The sequence below is a fragment of the Heliconius melpomene genome, chromosome 16, assembly GCF_056956725.1.
Source record: "Heliconius melpomene rosina isolate 202511_hmr_F chromosome 16, ASM5695672v1, whole genome shotgun sequence".
NCBI classification, from domain to species: domain Eukaryota; kingdom Metazoa; phylum Arthropoda; class Insecta; order Lepidoptera; family Nymphalidae; genus Heliconius; species Heliconius melpomene.
In genome coordinates this window covers 10,757,094-10,773,008 of record NC_140404.1, presented here as the reverse complement: position 1 = coordinate 10,773,008, position 15,915 = coordinate 10,757,094, and the positions used below count along the sequence as shown (strand labels likewise).

Here is a 15,915-nt window from a genome sequence, read left to right as displayed (position 1 = left end):
AGTTATCCTAATTTAAACTTTTATCCTGCACTGGGGTCTCAAGCACCAGGCACTGTTCCAAATTCTTCACCCTGCAACGCGATGACTCCCGGCACCAGCATGGTATATCCATGGAATATTAAGATATTTCTTACAATAAAACCATGATTCTTTCAGCTCCTTTAGAAAAGTAAGCAGAGGGAATCTGAAAACCTAACGTTAAAACACCCCATTCCCATTAAGACATTTCTGTTTCCCACTTTCCAAGATTTTTTCTCACAATGTCTCAAATTTAGCCGGAAAGTGGTGAACGGAGTGTCCTGACACTAGGTTCCCTCTACTTGATATACACAGCCTGATAAATAAAATCAGTATTTTACACAGGCTTAGCATATACTAAATTAGAATACAATACGCTACTCATAATTTAATATTTACTAAATTACCTCCGCCAATAAATCATCATTAGGATACCTAATACGAAAATAATTTACAAATTATAACTGCTTGCGATGTTTACTTTGTTGTGTTATTTGTAACATCTATATATTATTATAGCGCCGTAGAAATAAGGCTTTAGATTTTTGGTGTAGATTCAAATCCTGCTAAGGCAGAGGGAGATAGTGTTAAGATACTCCGTTCCGCACTTTCAAACTAAAATACACATAAATTAAACAGAATCAATTCCCCAAATGGGAATTGAACTCATAACCGTCGTGTTTTCCATTCGGGGGAATGGAATATTATTGTTTTAAAACTGATAACGAGGCAAACCGCAGCGTTGAGTCCCGTCAGTTAATACACAATGCCTCGATAGTTTCGGCGGAAATTGGAGAAAAGAAAGGTATGTAACATCATCATGAATTTGAAGTAACAAATGCAACAGATAGTTAGTGACCTATATTTGAGAAAGTAGAATATTTTACCAATTTTAAATATGCTCAAAGTGATAGTATGCACTACCTCGAGTGGGAATCGAACCCAAAACCGTCGCGTTACCGGCACACCCTTGTGCCGCTGCGCCACGAAAGCCTAAACCACAGAAACAAAGAAAACACAAAAATGATAACATTACAACAACCCTTTCATAGTTTCCGCGCGCATTATCCTTGAATGTGTAAAAAATTCACGTCCACCGTGCGCGGGCGCATGCAAGTATATAAACGCGGTGTGACTTCTAGCAGGCATCAGTCACTTGTTCAGTGTGATATCCTCAACATGAAATTCTTGGTAAGGATTTTGTTTTTTAATACAATAGTTAGTTTATTAATAGTTAATTGTAAAAATAAATAAATTTGCCAGTGGCACCAGCTCTGACTGTAAACGATTGTGGGTTCTATCTCCACTGGGGGTAATTAATTATATACATTTTTTTGTTCTGGTAATGATAAGGAGTGCGGCGTTGAGCGCCTCCACTCGACACATAATGATTTAAAACTTGGGCGGAAAGTATGGATCATAGAGTCTTCACAATAGGATATCTTTGTCTATCGCACTAGCTACAGCGTGAAGCAAAAAAACATATTAATTATTTTTTCCAAAGTTTAGAAACCGCAAAAAAAATTATAAATTAATGACAATTAATTTTAATTTATGTGAGAAATTAATAATTTTATTATAGAGATTAATATCTTGAAAAAATATAATTTAATAGCCATTTTAATTTCCATTAATCATGCTTGTGATATTGAATGTTGAGTTTTTTGCATAATATTTTTTTTAAACTATTTAATTTTTTAAAAAAAAAATACAAGATTTATTAACATATAAATTAGACTTTTCCTAGTGTTTCCTAGAATATAAAGTTACATTAAAAATATGTCATACTTAACCAAGACTAAGAAAAACTATAGAAATATACCTACAATTACATTTTTCAACTTCATCTGTATCTCGCAAATAGCACATTAAACAGAGAGAACATAAAGTTAATACACTCTGTAACGCACCGCAATTTAGCACCCAATTTTCCAAAAATTGCGTGCTAAATTGCTTAACTCAATGCAGCGCTTTGTCCTCAAACCAGAGTAAACAAATTATTATTATTTTTTAATAAAATAAACAAATCCATTATTAATTAATAATAATAAATAGCATAAACAAACAATAAAAAAACACTATAATAATAGTATCTTTTGTTATAAAAATAATGCAATTTAGTACAAATAACCTATAGCACTAATCAATAGCGGTTGTTTCATTGTCTTTGAAGGATATTACGACATCCACTAATTATCCACGACTGACTCACTGGCGGTCAGATTTCAATTTAAATAAAGCTTTAAAGATAAAGAGGGACAGCATCTCACTGTAAACGTGATGGTTGTGAGTTCGATTCCCACTTGGGGCAATGATTATATTTAAATTATTATCATCGCTGCTCGGGTAGCGCGGCGTTGAGTAACGGCAATCAACATAATCTCGTAATTTGGGTGAAAAGTGAAAAACAGGGTGTCTTTACACAAAGTTTCCTCTGCGAGGGTTCCAATGCGATTAAAAGTATGAAGAGCCAGAGTTTAAACTTTATTCTAAGAAGCTGCAAGATCTGGCTGTAGTTGACTTGTGGTTATTTTTTTTTTTTAACCTGATGCTAGGATTTTGTTTACAAAGATTAGCAAAGAATCTATATACTCGTAGTTCATTCAATAACGAGAACAATATAAACAGCTTACTTATTTAAATAAGAGCTCTAATATTACATTTTCTAAGAAGAGACTTCCATTTTCTTTTTTTTATATATACAAAAAAAAATTGCTGAATTTTATGAATAAATAATATTTATAGTTAAACCGTATATTTTTTGTCGATTACAAAATTAACTCGTAGCTAACAAAGTCCACAAAAAATGCTTTATTTCCTTTTTTACCTCAATAAGATTCTGATACTTTTTTCTTGCTTAATTTTTTTACTATTAACATTTCAATAAAGTAACTATAAATAGTGCAAATGCGAGGTAACTACGAAATTTTAATTTAACATCAATTACGTCTTAGAACGTTAATTTGAACGAGTTATATGAAACTAATGATTAAAAATACAAAAAAAAAGTTTTAACCGAAAATTTAAACAAAAACCTAACTTTGATTAAGATTAATTAATTATTTACAAATTAATTAAAGTTCACTTTAATTACTATGAACTGATTACAAAAGAGGAAGAGATGAACTCCGGTATGACATTCGGTTAGAAGGAAACTTTCCGAAACGTGATTTTTTTTTGAAACAATATAAAAACTTCGTTGATTATATAAAAAAATTACATGACCATAGCTATTGGTCTACATTTCCTTTGTTTTTATATAAAATCCTACCAAAATACTATATTTTTTTAAAATAAATTAAATATGTTTTTTTCTTGAATTTTGCTTAATAGCGTTCGAGTATATTTAGAAATTATTTTTATTGGAAACCTGACGTTTTTTGTCGTCTTCTCGGAATCTCAAACCAAAAACCAAAAAAAATGTTTATTACTAAATATACGCGATTATTTTCGTTTTATTATTTCATTAATTATATAAAATATATAAAAATTTCTAACGTCAAATGTCATATAACTGAAAATCAATATGTAAACAAAATATATCAAGAATTCAATTCAAAATATATCTTTGACAGATCGTAATCGCCCTCGTCGCCGCAGCGGTATGCGCTGAAGAGGCTAAGAAGACCGAGAAGCGTGGTCTATCCGGACTGGGCTATGGTGGACTTGGTTACAGTGGAATCGGCTACGGTGGTCATGGGCTCGGCTATGGTGGTTACGGAGGCTATAGCGGTTACGGAGGATACGGAGGATATGGTAAGAATTTTCAATCATGCAACTTACTTTTAAGGTTATATTTGGGACAGCAGACAACAACAATTTAATTTAGTAGTTTCATTTCAATATTGACTTCGATCATATAAACACTACACTTTATGTTAAGAAGGAGAAACAGCAAACCCCAAAACCCATAGTTAATAGTTCAGCTTTTAAATACTTAAAACAGCATTTTGACTCCATTAAAATTTGATATAACGCAATCTTGATAAAACTTCCATGGACCATCTGCAGTTCAGGGAAAGTTTAAATTGACCAAAGGCGTTCCGTTCACGTCTCGAAGCGTGAGAAGCGTTCCTAGTTCCTTACTATTTTGCATTCAGTGGTTTGCGGGTGATTTTCTTGAAAATTTTACCGTTCGAAGAAAATTTCCCGAGTAAGTTCTTACGATTGAGTCTAACATTCGTTTTGAAAATCCACTTCCAATTCCGATATTGTGTTAAACTTAGATGGAAATTTGTTTTAGTTTGTTACTGAAATTGTTTTTTTTTTGTTTTTTTTTATGTAAACGCAATCGTTGTCGGTTATTATATGAGTAGTAGAAACTAGTATATACTAGAGTGGGAAAATAGGAATTAATCAGATGAGACGCGGCGTTGAGTTCCCCCAGTCATTTCAATTGTCGAGAGTAAAATAGGAAACGGAATATCTTTACACTATTGTTATCTACTTGCCTTGCCATATGGAAAAAAGCTTTAAACTGCTAATTTGCTAAAACACCACTGTCAAAAATACACTAACAAAATAGAACATCCTTTCGCTTACAAATATTTAATAAAAAAAACCAAAAACCCAATTCTTTTTTATTCACATAAGAAATTTAATCAAAATCGAAACCCTGTCCCCAATCTTGTTTCAAATAGAACCTTAATTTGTTGTTAATTCGAAGCAATAACGAACGAGCTGAACTTGCTAAATCGAATAAGAGACTCTCCGATTAAACTTTGAACTGTCGTATAAATTGCACAATTCTAGAACAAACAAAGGATACGTTAGAGCAGCATTAGCAATGCAATAAAATAGCTGTAAACCGTGGAATCATTGTGAGAGATTAATAGTAAAGAACGTTCGCTTCTAATATCCATTATCTTAGTAAAAAATATCATATACAACATTTTGATTACAAAGTAATACAGGGTGAGTCATATTGAACTTTCCGATTTCAATAAGGTGTGTATTAAAAACAAAGCGACATGCAGTAAAAATTATTTTATTGTTTGAAAGCACATAACATGCAGTTTTAATTTAGTTGGTTTTAAAAATGATATCCTGTAAATGTCTACCTCCATTGACCACACACTGCTGAAGCCTTTCCCGGAAGTTGTCCATTACTCGTCGAGTCATATTCAGCGGAATAGCATTGATTTCTTCCGTGATTGCAGCCTTCAGTTCATCGATGGTTCGGGGACGATGCGTGTACACCTTTTCCTTCAGGTAACCCCAGAGAAAGAAATCGCAGGGGGTTAAATCAGGTGATCTCGGCGGCCACCCAACGTCACCTCGCAAAGAAATGAGATGACCGGGAAACATTTGTCGCAGGATTTCCATTGAACGCCTGGATGTATGGGCTGTAGCACCATCTTGTTGGAACCAGATGTTATCGTTGTCATGATTCTGCGTTAATTCTATGCAGTATTCTGCGGACACTACTGAAAGATAATCCTAGTGAAGCGGCATGTTTCCGAACAGAACGCCGAGGGGATTGTTGAAATGAAGCCCGCACTCTATCCACGTTTTCCGCTGACGTTGACGTCCTAATTCGGCCTTGTGGTCTTGTTTTTAATGCTGATGATGTTGCTCTAAAATTTGATACCCAATTTCTGATTGTTGGTCCAGTGGGAATGGGATCACGTCGACCAATAGCAAAATGTAAACGGAACGCACGCTGTGTTGTGATCACGGAGCCGCCATTTTTAATAAACTCTTCAACTACGAACGCACGATGTTGTCCCGACCAAGCCATTGCTCACACTAAAACTGCATGTCATGGCGCGTCTAATGACACCATCCCCACCCTTCTACTCCTTCCCTTCTTCGTGCAACGTCCTTCCAAAACCGGAAAGTTCAATATGACTCACCCTGTATGAAAATTGACATATATTTCACTATATAAAAATTATTGTTACATTAATACCGTCATCGCGTAGTTACTGTCAGTTACCTAGGTAGCTCTATGCAATTATTTTATCTAGAACTGATTTTGATGAAACTTAGAGTGCTCCCTTATTTGGATTACACCAACTCTCTCTAGATATAGTATTTTTTTTGCGAATTCTTTGGACGAAAATACTAGCAATATTAGAGGACATGCTTAGAAACTGGCAACCTCCTTTATATAGAGTCGGTTAAAAACAAAACCAAGACGTCATAAAACATCTCACTCATGCAAACCAGACAACAGTATGTCAAAACGTACATTACCAGTTAATTTCATCCACTTAGTCTACATACAAAATGTCTTGAGTCTATCAGCATTTATCTTGAGGCAATAAACACTTGCCTCTCAGCCCTGTCTCTTTAGAAACAACCCTTAGGTGATGTATACATGTTTAAATAACCACGATGATTAAGGCCAACTGTTGGTTACATGACCTTAATTACATATGGACTTGTGAATGTAGTACTGAAAATGTCTTACAGAATGGGTTAAGGATTTTTTGATGTTGCTTGATGTTAAATAATAATATTGAATCAGCTTCACGCTTTATCCCGCACACAACACGGTAGGCTGAGGGAACTTAGTGTTAAGACACTCCGTTCCTCACTTTCGCGCCACTTGCCGCGCTTTGCCTCGACACCACAGAGAAAATATAAATTTAAAGAACATAGAGTCAAAAATACAATCACACTTTGTGCCACTGTGGTAGGACTGGCCTCAAATATTAAATAATAATATTGTATTTTTTACATCTAAAAGAGCAACTGTTGAACTGCTTTACGAGCGGGTGGAAGCGACATGTTCATTGGACCATTCAAAATTGCTCGGAGAAGTCCACTTGAGCTGAGAAAATTTAGAATTTGAATTTGTATATATTCGTGATACCATAGAATAGTAGTGGGGTTCGATCGACACTCAGAGTAATGCTTAACATTAATTATCTCTTAATTCTAGTTAAGTGTTTTAAAGTATGAATACATCATTTAATCGTACATAACTAAAAAAAATGGCTGAAAACCAAGTGCAAGTCTTACAGGTAGACCAACAGACAGACCGTTTTATCCTTCAGATACGGACCCTAAAAATAAAGAACGAAACGATACATCTCTAGGCTCTCTTTGCACTTTATTTCTCTCTTTTTGCCTCTGTGAATGAAAAAAATAACTAAATATCTGGAATTACTAATTAATCTATTTGGGACATTCCTTCAAACAATATAATTCACACGACGCGACGTAACACTATCACTAATTGCCAAGTACGTATATAATTTGATGTGTTTATCTTGTCGATTGCCAGTCAGTGTCACAGGGCATTATACAAATACGGCGAACGTGGGAATATGAAAATACTTGACACACATACGGACAAGCATAATTATTGTAATAATGAATTTCCTTATAGCCAAGGCGTGGGTTTGACTAAAAATTGTCAACAATATTAGGTTTTTGAGTTAGTGTTATATTTATTTTTAATACATTTTTACGAGAAAATGTTAACTATAAAGATTGTGAGTTCGATACCCCCTTGAGGAAAAAAAAGAACAATGCAAAATAAATATTAATTATTACTTATTATTAATTAAATTTAATAAAAAATTATAATTAATATTTAGTACTTATTATTATAGGAAATAAAAATATTAACTGAAGGATTTTTCCAACAAAACAACAATAGTCACGCGATGTGAACGCAAGTAATACTTTTTTTGGTAAAAAGTGACCTTAACATTGAATTCGATCTCGGATCCGACACGCTCGTTCGGTTTCGATTACGATCTAAATCGGTTAACAGAATCATTGGGCTATGAATGACTGACCAGATTTTTTTATAATCGAAAAATTTTACTTGAAACATTTAAGAACTTATTCGTGTTGATCGTCTTTTTTACAAATTAGGTAACAAATTATTTAGCAGAATTATTAAGTTTAAATTACTATTAGCTTGCCATTGCTGTATATATATAGAGAAGCAATGTTTCAAATTCTAGTACATTAAATATAATTATATTGTAATACACTTTCATTAGCTCGACTTGTTACTTTGTAACAATGGAATAAAATCCTTAAATTGAATTTGACCGACTTATAATAATTGTGGCAAGTTGTGAAGGCTAGCCACTCCAGAAAATAGGGATCAGAGTGTTTTAACACTAAGTTCCCTCTGCCTACCCTGCCGTGTGCGGGATATAGTGAGAAGCTGTATTACATATAATAATTGTTAGTGTCTGGGGAGTAACTTATCTGCAGGTTTAAATAGAAAAAGCGAAAAAAAAGCAAACATTTTAATTATTTACAACTGTCAACAGCCGCCCCAGTAGCTGTCAGCAAGGTGTCATACACCACTGCCCATGGAGGTTACGGCGGATACGGCGGTCTTGGCGGATACGGCGGCTACGGCGGATACTCCGGCCTTGGTAATTGTCATGATGAAATTATAAATACTAGTCTTACTTGTGTAGCTCATTATGTTAAAACAATTTATTATTACTTTATATATTTTTTCCTATATATTTTTTACCTCATGAAATATTATTTCATATCGATATTGATTGATATTCATTTTGTTATTTTTAAAAATATATATAATTAGAAAAAGTAGTAGTAATTTGAAAGTATATTTTCTTTTTTGACTTTGTCTAAATGAAAAATATCGAAACCCAACTATATTTTTACTATAGAAATTGATAATTTGATAAACTTAGCTTTATCTATATTTATATTCTATATTTATATACAGTCTACTTATATTTTCTAATAACGTTCTTCTTACAGGCGGTTATGGAGGTTACGGCCATGGTGGTTACGTTAGCGCACCTTTAGTCAGCGGCCATGGTGGTTACGCCGGATATGGTGGTTACGGACTTGGCGGATACGGAGGATACGGACTTGGCGGTTACGGAGGATACGGACATGGCGGATACGGTGGACTCGGATACTATGGACATCACTAAGCTACCTCTGCCTCTGTTCTCAAAATTGTGTTCATTTTCACTAATACTCTATAATAATAGGCCGTTGATATTGATATATTGATGTTAGGAGCGTCCCATGACAATGTATTTTGTAATTGCATAACACCTTGTACCTTCTCCTAATTACATATTTATGTGATATTTTTACAACGAATTTTTTGTCAACATTTTGTAAATATGTAATAAAAGTTATATTATATTACTTATTTTTGTGTTTTTCTACTATACACACACCCTCAGAAGGAACAGAACACACACACAGAATAAATAGCCAGAGGAAATGTAGTGATAAGACACGACGTAGGTAAGTATGTACGTATACGTACTTTATATTACCAAAGATGGGAAACGAGCGAGAATAGAACTCACAACCGTCGCGCTTACAGTCCAACGCTGCGCCACTACGGCACAATCATCTCTATCCTATATTTATCATATAATCTTTCATATTTACTAAATCTTTAGGAAAAGAGGAAAAGTGTTTGATACTAAAGTAAAGTGGGGGCGTTAGTTCCCAAAGGCACGGTTACGAGTATGAAATATTGTTCCTTAGTTACATTTACTGCTTTCTTCGCTTCTCTTAGAAACATTATGTTATAAGTGTTCAAGATTAATGGAGAATATTATTTAACGCTATATATAGGAAATGTATTAGTTTATTTCTTAACTAATATAATACTATTAAGCCTGTCGCTATGGTTGTAAGTTCGATGCCCACTGGTAGACGCAATTCGGCTTCTGTTTAGCCATTTAACATGGCGGCAGGAAAATTGGGCGAAATGCGGGAAAGGAAATGTCTTAATATTATGTTTCCTATTTTCCTACCCTGCTATGTTGGAAAAATGTGAAGATTTTTTTTTGTAACAGCTTTGATCATATGTTTTAAAATTTGATTCGCAACTGCCTTAGTAAGTTGAAATTTGGCATGCAGTAAGCGCTGTATCCCGTACATACCAGGGTTGGCAGAGGGAAGCTCAGAACCACTAGGCTCAGAAACACTAGTCCTCTAATCTCACCTCTCTCCTCTCGGGATGTGGGAAACGGAAGTGACTTACCGTTTCCCACATCCCGCCGAATTCTTGAAGCATTGAGTGTTGAGTGGCGAAACTCAACACCGCTCTTTACGTTACCAGATCGAAAAATAATATATAAAATAATAATAATAAACACAAAACTATATAAATCAGTTATCTATTTTCAACATTAAGTGGGCTTAAAGCATCTCAGCTGCGATGGCGGAAACATTTACACGCCATTACGGAGCCATGAAATATTGCTTCTTAGTCTCACATTTACGGCTTTCTTCTTCGCATTTCGTTATTATTTCTTAAAATATTTTATATCTATATTTTATTTCACAAATGAATTAAATCGAAGTTTATTGAAGGTGTGTTTTAAAATAGAATTTGAATTTTGTGTTAAAAAATAATCCTCAAATAAATATAGATATACATATGTAGAATATTTCAAAGTCCTATCTATGAAAAAAAAAACTGCTACTCTGTTTTTTTTATTAAAATAGAGTATTTTACAGTCAAATGAAATGAAAAGTTGAAACTTTTCACCTTTTATTAGTGATGTGTAAAATAATATCATGGATTGTGGGTTTGATTTAAACTTGAGGGAATAAATTATTTTTATTTCCCTGCTCTCGTTCAACTAAGTGCCGAATTAAGTTCACCAAAATTCAGCAAACCATTTTGTGGAGAACGGAGTGTCTTGACATTAGGTTCTATTTGTATACTCTATGTGACACACCCGTACAGTGTAAATCTAAAAAATAACAACTTAAGTCAATACAATTTAAACTAAAGAAATATACAGAACAATCCTTTCATCGTCTAAACTATTTATCCTACAACACTTTCCACTTCAAAAACCAACGCCATAAGGGGTATTAGCATAAATGAATTATTGAGCATGCAAAATAACGGCACGAAACATGTATAATTCAGAAACACCCGAACTTTAGGTGCCACAAATATAGTGAAACTGTGACTGGGTATCTTTAAAAGAATCAAAGAATCTTACAAATGTATATATAGAAACATTTGTTGACATTTGACATTTGGCAAAAACGGCGGTTATGGGTTTGATTCCCCCTCGGGGAATGAAATATTTAATATTTTGCTCTGGCCACGAGGCAAAGAGTTGAGTTTCGCCGATCGACACACAATGCCTTAAAAATATATTTACCGGTCTGTTTGTTCCAAGTGAAGAGTTGAATTTTGCTGTTCTTAAGTATTTTAGAACTTGAAATTAGTTTAATGGATGGTAAATTAAAGAAACAAATTGAGTCTATAAGTATAAAAATAATGTTTAGCGCCTGAAAAAAAACATAGCACTTCATTTTACGCATATATTGCCTAAAAATACACGCAGGCGCTTGTAATTATAATTTAATATGATAAACAAATATTATGAAAAATCTGCAACGTCGTGCATACGTGGCGAATACGAAATACATGGTAATTACCATGTGACGTTGGATGTTTGCCAAAAGTAATTTCCTTTTAATTCTAGCCAAGCATCCATATAGAGGGTTGCGCTTTATAAATAGGTACAGCTGGTGTCGCCCATTTTTCATAAAGCTCGTTAAAATAACGTGAAATATACATTCATTATTCGTTGTGGTCCACTTTTTTAGAGTACCCTCTGTTCATCCTAACATAGTTGTTTTACTTAAATGTGAGTAATGGAACGTGAGTTTTCGTTTAAATCAAATGTCAGGTAAAATTATTGTAATTTTTATTAAAACTAGTAGAGAATGGAGAACCAGGTTATAGACATGGAGAATAAATTTACCCATTTTCATCTACAAAATTATTCTTTGGAGGTTAGTCATAACGCAGGTGTACATGCGTATGACTGTAAACATGATGTGGTGGATTCGATTCCCACTTGAGGAAATTATTTTAAATTTTTACTTCTCATTTCTTCGTGGCGTTGAATTCCACCACTCAACACGCAATGCGACCTGAACTTAGAGGAAAAGTGAAGAGCGACATGTCTGACACTAGACTCCCTCTGCGTACAGCGTAAAGCTGAAAAAAGGAAGTTATTCTATATATCGTAAGTATGTTTTATTTATATAAATATACTTCAATCTTTATTGCTTAATTAAATTTCAAGAGCTTGAGAGGTTGTGCTAAGTAAAGGGTTGATAAATTACGGTCACGGTATTTATTCTGTTTAAAATATATGGCGACAATTTGTTTAGGCCATAGGGGTGCCAGACTGAAGTCTTTGGTAATAAGCTATAGTTGCCTATTTATGACTTCTTGTTTATGAAATAAACAGAATTAAGAAGTTTTTTTTTCATATAATTATAATACTCATAAATATCCTTATATGATTTTTTACAAGCTTTATTTAAATTGCCTTGTTATACTAAATTGATCAATTTGACCCTTTACAGTGTCCGATTGCGCTGAAATTTTGTATTAAAAATTCAATTCTATTGACAATTAACTATATATAGCACTTATACGGCGTATAACGCCGACATTTGGCGGGTAGCGTTCCTTGGAGCCTTATAATTCCCGAAAAGAAAGTTACGGGCGGTCACTTGTTATATTATTTTAATAGGCTTAAATGAAGTATCTACCTACTTCTTAATTGTACAAGGTTTGTGTCTAAGCTCAGTCGGGTCGTATTTGTATTTAATTAATATATTCATTTTCCAGTCTACGCAAAAATTGAAGTAAATTCCAAATCGGGGAAAAAAAAATGTTTTCTCGCTCTAGTAACAAGACCAAACACGCAATGTCGAAAATTTGGCAAAAAGTAGGGAAAAAGATGACCTAACACTAGGTTCCCTTCGTCTACCCTACTATATGCGGGATACAGCGTGAACTAAAAAAATATTAGTAACATAAATATTGTTTTATCAACAAATATAAAGTTATATTCAGTAGTGATAATAAAATTTCCTGCAATCAGTGCTGGTGTTTACCGCGGCACCCGCTGCAATGCGATATAGACTACGCTTTAGAGCTACTAAACCAGCGTTAATAGTAATATGGTTGTGATTTTTTTTGTAAATATAAAAAAAACGACTATAGATTAAAGTTGAGGCCAGTCGTGGCACAGGGTCACGAGGGTCCAACTGTAAAACGCGACAGGTTGTGGGTTCGATTCTCATTCGGTTGATGAAATTGTTTTTAATTTTTATTTTCTGGCTATGGTAAAAGTATGGTAAAGGCGTGGAGTTTGAGCCCTCAATACGTAATGCCAGAAAGTGGGGACCAGAAAAGACAAGTGGAATCATAACTGTTTCCCGACACACGTCTTTACTAGGTTCCTGCGTGAAGCATAAAATATTGGAGCAAACGAAACGTTTTCTTACGTACTCCATCTTGATCCCATTTAGAATGAGCATGAACTTGCTTAAATAGTGATTGATTGTATATTCAAATCTAACTTAAACGAATGTCCAGTCAAGACAAATGTGTATTTGTTTTTCAAGTATTTTGTTTTTTCCATAGAGAACGGAGTGGCCAAACACTACAGTCTTCATTACGTAAAGTAATGTCTTCATTATTATCAAGTCAGTCTTCATACTTTTTATAATCTACCAGACAAGAAACCCCAGTTTCCAAGGTCATTAAAAAACGTTATGGAAAATAGTAAGCAAAGTGACTTATCTTTATATTTCCTTTGCCTTGCCCTTAAAAATACTACAAAATGCAATTTTCATCATTTAAAAACTTTCTTCGTAGCCCACAAGGGGAATCGCTACAACCTGCACCGCAGCAAATATTAGAATCAGACATGTTTCCTCATAAACTAGTATATTTATACTTCTCTCAGTTTAATCGTGTTTGATATTCAATATTGTAAGAAGAAAACATACTGTTAAGTACTTTTTATTGTTATATTTTTGCTTATTATTTCATTATTATTTATTTCAATCTTGATAAAGAGAACCAGGACATAAAATACTTTTATTTTTATTTTTATTTCCTTTATTTTATTTTATTTTATTTTTTATTTTTTTATTTTATTTTATTTTTATTTCCTCGGTAAGGAGGCAAAGAACAGTGTTAAGTTCCGCCACTCAACACGCAATGACTCTAGGATTCGGCGGAAACTAGAAAACTTAAGTGCCTTAATGTCATCATAGTGCCTTAAAACTATTCACTCCCGGGGACAGTCTGCTTACCATTTCCTTTATCAAATTCTACTTCAATTTTGTTTTAGTTTCACATATTAGAGATAGAAACACAGAGAGGATCTGGTATCAAATCACTCAGTTCTTCGAATTCATCACCTAAAGGTAAACAAGAAACTGTGCTTTGTTTAATTATGCCCAAAAAAAAATACAGTCGAATTGATAACCTCCTTTTCTTACAGAAGTCGGTTAAAAACTATTTGTACTTACCAGTAATATAAATATTTAACATACTGAAATTTGATCAAGAATTCATAGTGATATTTTCTTGGAAAAATATTAAATTTATTAAATAACTTAAAGTCAATTTTGCTTCCGACGAAAGAAGTAGACGAAGCAAACGAAGCTCTTATAAATAAAGTTTCTGAAGCAGTACCACTTTGCGAATCTTAGGTCAAAACGGTACTTATTAAAAATATCAAATGCAACGGTGGCTTTTACAAATGCTATGTTAAAGTATGAGTAGCGGTACTCAACGCCGTACTATGTCGGCTTACCAGACTCTCCGAGTACGGAGCAAACTCACAAACGTCAGGCGCTGTTCCCCTAAGCTTCGACTGACCCAATGACTATAATGCATTTTTTTTTGCTTCACACATACATAGGCAGGTGGAACCTGGGAACCTAGTGTTAGGACACTCTGTTGCCATTATGACACTTCCGTTCAACATTTTCTGTCGAATTCTCGAGGCATTGCGCGTTGAGTGGCGGCACTCAACGCCGCGCGCCTTTAATGGTACATAATTACTTATAATTTTAAGGTCATTATGGCGCAGAGTCATAAGGTTCGATCCCAACTCGAGAAATTGATTATTTACCTTAATACATTATTTTCATTGTAATGTTTTAATACAAAAAAATCCAAATAGTGTTGATATAACAGAGTGCATAAATAAAATTAATATATCCAGTAACACTCGCGCTATCAAAATAAATCCTCGTTGGATTTATTTCGTTTCGTAACATTTATCAAAATCAGTTCACTAATTTAATAATTAGGTACAAGGGAACAAAGGAACAGACATACATACATAACCGTCAAAGACATAACCCTCCTCGAGGGGTTCGGTTTCGGTTAAAAATACTTATTAACCATACTTAGAATAAATCTATTTTGGCATATTTGAAAAATAATATTAAGACTTAAAAACTTTAAACTTACGCCCGGCTCCAACGTCAAATTTGCCGCAACCCTCAAAAATGTAGATGGCATTTAGAGGAGCAACTTAAATTGGTATCTCGTTGTGCCCTCGACGTGACGTCTTACCCCACAATATTCTCAAGATTGCTATTCCTGCTGCTGAAAAGATAAAAGAGTACGCTTTTACCGTTTAGCCTGAGTGAAGTTTGTTTGTTAAGAAAAATTCTTTGTGTGTTTCTTTTATATATTGTACTCCTATTAATATTATAAATGTTAAAATTTTATATACGCTCTTCCATGATAATTAACATACCACCCACACATATGTATGAAAAGAAAATTAACTAAATTTAAATATTTCCTTTATTTTTATTTAAATCTATAACCATAGTCTGCCTACATGTAGATACATCTCTCATCAGAATATAATAAATCAGTCACCATTATCATATTATTTGGTATAATATTTTTTAACCGACTTTAAAAAATGTTTATCTGTTCGATGACCAAATACAAAAATATTCCAATGTAAGGAAAAGTCGAAGTTTTAACTAAATCGGTTAAAACATTTTGAGATATCTACGTATTTCAGTTTTAAGCCCGATCACCAGCGAAAGGGGAGCGGGCCCGTTACAAACTACGTTAAACTCGAAAGAGTAGGTACACTACACATT

At 33.7% G+C, this 15,915-nt stretch overlaps 2 protein-coding genes across 3 annotated transcripts in view; one reads left to right on the top strand and one right to left on the bottom strand.

Annotated features, from left to right (window-relative positions):
* Positions 1 to 15,395, bottom strand: part of LOC146531055 (xanthine dehydrogenase-like) — an 87,815-nt gene extending 72,420 nt beyond the window's left edge. The window contains exon 1 of the mRNA XM_085199717.1: positions 15,263 to 15,395. The gene's annotated coding sequence lies outside the window, so the exon portion shown is untranslated. The remainder of the gene's footprint in view (positions 1 to 15,262) is intronic.
* LOC146531056 (uncharacterized) lies at positions 1,076 to 9,133 on the top strand. 2 transcript variants are annotated; one of them, XM_085199210.1, is made up of 4 exons: positions 1,076 to 1,209; positions 3,594 to 3,774; positions 8,262 to 8,369; positions 8,728 to 9,133. In XM_085199210.1, the coding sequence occupies exons 1-4, from the start codon at positions 1,093 to 1,095 to the stop codon at positions 8,904 to 8,906; spliced, it is 585 nt and encodes a 194-aa protein (XP_085055336.1). In that variant the 5' UTR covers positions 1,076 to 1,092; the 3' UTR covers positions 8,907 to 9,133. The 2 variants fall into 2 exon arrangements, with proteins under 2 accessions (XP_085055336.1, XP_085055335.1); XM_085199209.1 differs by having other exon boundaries at positions 8,259 to 8,369.
* Positions 15,396 to 15,915: the final 520 nt, after the last annotated feature.

Excerpts from the sequence above, each read along its gene's own strand:
- LOC146531056 (XM_085199209.1), top strand. The coding sequence starts at position 1,093 with ATGTGTAAAAAATTCACGTCCACCGTGCGCGGGCGCATGCAAGTATAT. Across the intron at positions 1,210-3,593 it reads TCCTCAACATGAAATTCTTG|ATCGTAATCGCCCTCGTCGC; the intron begins GTAAGGATTTTG and ends TATCTTTGACAG. Across the intron at positions 3,775-8,258 it reads CGGAGGATACGGAGGATATG|CAGCCGCCCCAGTAGCTGTC; the intron begins GTAAGAATTTTC and ends TACAACTGTCAA.